The 6,681-nt window shown below is 33.4% G+C and overlaps 2 protein-coding genes across 3 annotated transcripts; one reads left to right on the plus strand and one right to left on the minus strand.

The window, feature by feature from the left end:
* The first annotated feature begins 1,252 nt into the window (after window positions 1-1,252).
* Window positions 1,253-4,919, plus strand: LOC132275265 (uncharacterized). Of its 2 annotated transcripts, none has more exons than XM_059776725.1 (2): window positions 1,253-1,538; window positions 3,285-4,919. In XM_059776725.1, the coding sequence occupies exon 2, from the start codon at window positions 3,394-3,396 to the stop codon at window positions 3,931-3,933; it is 540 nt and encodes a 179-aa protein (XP_059632708.1). In that variant the 5' UTR covers window positions 1,253-1,538; window positions 3,285-3,393; the 3' UTR covers window positions 3,934-4,919. The 2 variants fall into 2 exon arrangements, with proteins under 2 accessions (XP_059632708.1, XP_059632707.1); XM_059776724.1 differs by having other exon boundaries at window positions 3,314-4,919.
* LOC132273160 (uncharacterized) lies at window positions 4,019-4,603 on the minus strand. The gene has a single exon (XM_059774183.1). The coding sequence runs from the start codon at window positions 4,601-4,603 to the stop codon at window positions 4,019-4,021; it is 585 nt and encodes a 194-aa protein (XP_059630166.1).
* Window positions 4,920-6,681: the final 1,762 nt, after the last annotated feature.

Genomic DNA, 6,681 nt, shown 5'->3' on the forward strand with positions numbered 1-6,681 from the left:
ACAATTCACCACTTTGCGGCAAGACATTGTTCTCTCTTGATGAAATCAGCCATGCTAGATGTATATTTCTACTCACTGATATCAAAGACTGGTACTTTGTTTTTTTTTTTTTTTTTTTTTTTTTTACAGGTTCCTTGTATTTCTATTCAGTGATTATTATTGTTATTATTATTTTCTTTTTTTTTTGGTGTCAGAGGTTGTTACAGAAAGATTGCTGATTTAACTCTATTCTACTTACTAAGTAGCTGCTGTGGGATTTCATGCATACCTATTCTAATAAAGGTCCTATAAAAATTTTCTTTTAGTCTGCCGTGTCAGTCTTTTATTACACAACATCACACTAGCTTGTTTTTATTTTAAAATAAAATGTAAATATAAGGCTACAATTTGTGGAATTTGCCTACAATGAAAATCAAAAGAGGATTAGAATTTACACATTGATTATTTTCTCTTTTTTTTGCAATCATTTTGGAACCTTATGCGGCGAAAGGTGCAAGTTTATATATACATGTGAGTTATTAAAAATGTAGTTATTAAAAAATATAAAAATCATGATTAATGTGAATAAATTTTTTATTCACGAATGAGTAAAAAATCATTTCTATATATATAAAAGAAAGTGTGACAACCAACATAAATCTGAAGTTATTTTACATTTAAACTAAGTAAAGAAAGAAGAAAAAACATCTTATATACAGATATAGGTGTGTTTTCTACACTGATATATATATATATATATATATATATATATATATATAACAAGGTAGGGATGAGAAATGGACAGGTTTGGGTGGGTTGTAAATCAGCAGGTCATCAACTCGTTTACAACTTATTTATGCGGGAGTTACAAAGGGGTAATGGCTGTCACTAATGATGATATGAATTTTTTCAACTACAACACATTGTTTGCAATTTGATGTATTTTCTATTCATTGACATCAAATAGAGATTTTTATTTTTTTATTTATTTATTATTATTTTTTTTTGGTGTCAATTTACATGCTTACTTCACTCTTTGAAGACATCGTCAACTTTAAAAAATAAAAAAGATAGTACTATGCACTTACGCCACAAGACCCTTAATCCTTTATACTTGTTACTTGATACTTGAATTGTAACAACCAGGATATTTTGATTTAAGCTTTTAACCTTAATTAATGGGTGATTAAATTACCTGTGGAGATCAGTTTGGGTTCCAACTAGAAATATATTACAAATTTATGAGATTTTATTTAGAATATGCCGTGTAATTATAGCAGTGGTTGGTAGATGATTTTGTAAATTGGGAAAAGTAGGCTTAGTGGGATCCATATGGCAAATAGGATGCTTAAGAGCATGACACCTAGAGGGACACTTGTGCTACACACACCTAAGGTTCTCATGCATTTAAACAATCTTTCTTGTTCCTGCATTAGTTAGAGAGAGAGAGAGAGCAGGAAAAAGTGGAATCGAAGAAAGAAGAAGAGAAAGAAGGAGGGAGCTTTGCCAGATTTTCCCCGCCATCACCATGTTCATCATCTTCTCCACATTTGTCTAAGGTAGGGTTGCCCTAACTTATGTTGTTATGGTGATGTCGTGTCATTGTTGTGACCATGGATCTTGTTGTAACATATTCTGTTGTATATAGTTTTACTTGAGTTTTTTGTGACTATTGCTTTGCTCCATAAATTCATCAATTGTTGTTCTATTTTGAAGCGTTCCTGCTTATATAAGTTGATATACACATGCTTCCATCCTAATGTTTTGATTCATTTTGGTTAGATCATGACATGCCTTAGCAACACACGTTATAGTACTTGCTACTGGAACTCTTGGGGATATTTATGTTCATGTATACTTAGTGTTTGATAAAATGTGTGTATGAGATAGGTTTTTGAATTATTATGTAAATCAAGGGATTTTAATGACAATTTTGTAATTGAATAAACATTTAGAGAACTTTGTGTACGTTCCTTCTCGGTTGTGGTGTGGAAAAGTAGGCCAGTGGAGAAGGTTCTGAATTTGGGTTTGGGAGCAAGCATGGATTTTTATTCCATTGTGCCGAGAATCAACAATTTCTCCAAGGGCTGCCCCAAAGGTTTTCAAATTTTTACCACGGGCTCTCCAGTGAGTTTAGAATTCCTTTTTAAAATTTTTTAATTTTTGGACAGGTAGTTATTTTTTATAAAAATCATACACTATCTGCTGTCCGTTCATTGTCCCTGCTAGGGGGCAGATTTTGAATAACCTATTTGACAAGTGTTTTGACATCAGAAAATCATCAAACCCTCCAGATTTTTAGACCATCATGTCTAATTTCTAAAAACCAAAGCCTTGGAATTTTCTAAGTTCCCTGCAGTTTATTAAAGACCAAAGTTCGTCACACTTTCAAATTTCAGCTCATTCTAGATAAGCTGTTTTACTTCTAAAATCTGATTTAGTTGGCAAAGTTTCAGCTGATGGGAGTGGCTCGGTCACGTTACACTTCGAGTCTAGTTTCAAACAATTTTGGTTTGCCTCGTTCCCATCTAAAATGAATTTTTAGTAACTGCTACTCAGATTTCATTCTAACCGGGACTGCTGTCCCAATTTCTGTTTAGCCCATTTTATATCACGCCCTTTTGGGGTGTGACATAGATTGTACTTTCGGGTTGAGTAGCCATCAAAATAGTTGTCTCATAAGGTACATTCTTAGAAATGCTTTAAACTTGGTTTGAAGATCACTTGGCTTTTTCTCATTCTCTAATGCAATTTTGCATAACTCTCTAGTGGGTCTTGGGTTTTGTGAGAAAATTGACTGATACTTAATAGGCTGGAGTTTTCGTGGATAAGATGGTGAAAGCTGAGTAGCTAAATGGCAGATTATTATTCCCTCAAATTTTTTGGTTAAGCGATTGGATAGGATTTGATTAGCAAAGTCATTAGTGCTTCATGATGTTCTGAATCCAAGTCCTTAAACCTTATGACAGCCATCAAATTTTTTGGCCTAAGGTCAGTCTTACGGAGATTGTTACTTTACCTTTTTTTGAGAGATATATGTATGTTTTCCTATTTTTTGTTCATCAAAGCTATCTCTTGCTAATATTAAGAGACAGATCCTTTTCAAGTAACTTTGTTCTCTCACCATTATCTCTCTGGCCATTCTCTTCACATTACAATTTTGGTGTGAATAGCAAACTTTGTTTTTTTTTTTTTTTTGTCAACGTTCTCTTCACATTACAATTTTGGTGTGAATAGCAAACTTTGTATTTTTTTTTTTATGTCAACGCAATTAGTGGAACTTTAAAAATGAATTTTTCTTGTAGTGGCTAAGTGTGGAGGCATGGTGTCGCAGGTTCATGGAGCACACAGCTACCCGGTGCTACCGCCATCACGAGACCCTTGTCTGCCCTTGGAGAGAATGTGTAGAGAACAATGTTCCTACTACCAGTTTTTCTCACTCAAGGGATATCAAAAATCTATTCCAAAATTGGATTGGAGAGAACTCAGAGAAGTAAGAGTAGAGTTGAATTTAATGGTGAATCAAAGAAAAATGGGGAACTAGAAAAGGATGCGAAGGAAATGAAGAATGTGGTTGAAATTAAAGTTGAATCAAAGAAAAATAGGAAATTGGGTGTGAAGGAAACTAAGAATGTAGTTCCAAGTGTTGTTGATTTGGAGGAGAAAAAGAGGGAATTGAAGAGGCTGGAGGTTGAGTTGGAGAAGAAAAAGCGGGAATTGGAGATGTTGGAGAAAAGCAAGAATGTAGTTCAAGTTGTTGTTGATGATGATGATGGTGATGGTGATGCTGTCGAGGAGAACAGTCAGGGTGACGATGTATGTGTTGATTTGGAGGATTCAAAGGAGTCAGAATCATCTAGTGAAGACGATAGATATTGGAGAAAAAGAGTTGACATATGGAAAAAAAAGAATTTAGTTCAAAGTGGTGTTGATTTGGAGGAGAAAAAGAGTTGACATAAAGAAAATAAGAATGTAGTTCCAAGTGGTGTTGACTTTTCTCCTTTTTCCACCCTGAACCATTTTTTCTTTTCCCTTAGCATTAACTCTCTCTCTCCATAACTCTGCACTCATCTTTATCTTCTTCTTCTTCTTCTTCATCATCTTCATCATTTGCATTAATTCTTTCCCTCTCCATACCTCTACACTCATCTTCTTCATCATTATCATCACAAGGACGCGTCTCATCAGAACTAACAGAGCTCCAAGAATTCTCCACTCTAAAATCCTCGTCTTCAGTGGATGATTCCGACTCCTCTGAGTCCTCCAAATCAGCATACATCACCATCCTGACTCTTCTTCTGAATTCCAACCTCTGATGGAGTTTGACTCGATAGCCTACCTTCCCCTCATTAATCTTAACCCCATCACTCTTCTCAGCCATATTTTCACTGGATGAAGCAACCTCGTTAGCATCACCATCATCATCAACAACTTGAACTACGTTCTTAATTTTCTCCAACATCTCCAATTCCCTATTTTTCTTCTCCAACTCAACCTCCAACCTCTTCAATTCCCTCTTTTTCTCTTCCAAATCAACACCACTTGGAACTACATTCGTATTTTCCTTCACACCCAATTTCCCAGTTTTCTTTGATTTAACTTTAATTTCAACCACAATCTTCATTTCCTTCACACCCTTTTCTTATTCCTCGATTTTCTTTATTCACCATTTAATTCAATTCTACTATTACTTGATCTGCAAATTCGCTAGGCCGCCACAAGCTAAAAGTTTGAGCAATATTGCCTGTCGCACTGCAAAAAATATCATGATTGCACTTCACAGTACCTCGAAATTTCTGGTTTGTACTTCATGTATATTCTATTCATTGATGTCAAATACTGGTGTTTTTGTTATTTCTCTTATTAGTCCCTTGGATCGTTCTTTATGGGGTTGAGTAACTATAGATAATGAAATAGTTCGGAAATGTTTCTGAAATAGAAAGCACATGAATTCTAATGAAATAGTTAGATTTGTGTAGAAATGCTTTATACTTGGTTTTAAGATCCCTCAGCCTGTTTTCATTCTAATGCATTTTTTGCATAACTCTCTAGTGGGCCTTAATAGGCTGGAGCTTTTCATGTATGAGTTGGTGGACGTTAGTCACTAAAGGGCGAGTTATTATTTCCTCAAATTTATTATTTTTATTATATATTTTTTAATTTTATTATTATTATTATTATTATTATTATTATTATTTTTAATCTCAAAGTGTTTTATGATGTTATGATGTATACAAGTCGTTGAAATTTATGTCGGCCATATTTTTTTAAAGCCTAGGATACGCTTGCTTTAGAATTAAAGTAACCCTGGTCTCCCTCCGTTCTCTCCGACCATCCTCAAAGTGATTGCATTGCAGTTTTGGTGGGAATAGCAAACTTTTTGTTATCTATTTAGGTTGAGTTTGTTTTGAAAGTACAATACGGATTGTTGGCAAAGTAGCACATGATGCCGGTCCTTACATAGGTGGGCCTGGATCTGGATCGAATGTCATAAAAGGCATGTCTTACCTTCACTAAACACTAATTAGTTTTTAGATGAAATGGGGCCCAATTCAAGTGGTATCAGAGCCATCACGTGAGGGAGGGATTGTTGACAAGGTAGCACACAATGCCGCTTCTTGCACAGGTGGGCCTGGATCGAATGCCATAAAAGGCGTGTCTTATCTTCATTGAACATCAATTGGTCTCGATTTACACAATGCTGCTCCTTGCAGGGGTGGGCCTGGATTGAATGCCATAATAAATTGGTTATTGATTTAAAAATAAAAAATACAAATAAAGCACATGTCACCAATTTATCATAAGCATGGAGAATCTGTTCAACATTCAATTCTCATTATGCTTTTTTATTTATATTTTATTTTTTATATGAAGGAGAATAACGTAATATTTCACTCAAAATTGAACAACTTAATATTTCGCATAAAATTGTGCAATAAATTATTAATCTCTCTTAAAATCCTAATTTTTTTTATTAATCTCAGACTTCATTTAATTATTCATTCAACTTATCAAAAATAAAATTCATACTCGTTCAATTAAAATCTAAAGGTAGTAATATTTCATATACTCTATTTTTTTTAAGCTATCCTCATTTCAAACAAATTGACACTGTAATAAAACGAAATATATTGACACTTTTACATTTCTTTGATGCATTAAAATGTGACACAATTGTGAAAGAGTAATGATAGGAGTCTGATGGTTCTAACACATCCTATATAGTTTATTTTTTTTAATGACATCATGATGATATTAGTCCCAATTCACATAACACAATCGTACTTGTCCGTAGGGGCGGGAGTCAGGAATTTGGTTCAGGGGGGCATGTTAGCACTGATAAAATAAAATAAAAATTAAGCAGGCCAAAAATATAATAGTGTAACAACAATGTATTAGAATAAGTGAATAAAAATTAATAAAAAGAAAAAGAAGGTTATTGCACATAAATTTTGCATTAGTGCATGAAAAAAAAAAAATTTTAAGAAGAAAAAACAATTTTTTAAGAAGAAAATGAAATAAAAAGAAAAAAATATGAGAGAATTTTGAAGGAAATTATAGGTTTTAATTGTAGAAAGAGAATGCAAAAGTTTTTAAGATAACAAAAAGAAATTTGAAGAATAAGAAGGAAAATGAATAAAGAATTAAAGAAATTTTTAGAAATAGATAATTTTATAGGGATAATTTATAAATTATGTGAGG

The sequence above is a fragment of the Cornus florida genome, unplaced genomic scaffold (genome assembly GCF_030987335.1).
Source record: "Cornus florida cultivar Cherokee Brave unplaced genomic scaffold, ASM3098733v1 CherokeeBrave_3.0.0_Hap2_Chr09, whole genome shotgun sequence".
In the NCBI taxonomy this organism is placed as follows: domain Eukaryota; kingdom Viridiplantae; phylum Streptophyta; class Magnoliopsida; order Cornales; family Cornaceae; genus Cornus; species Cornus florida.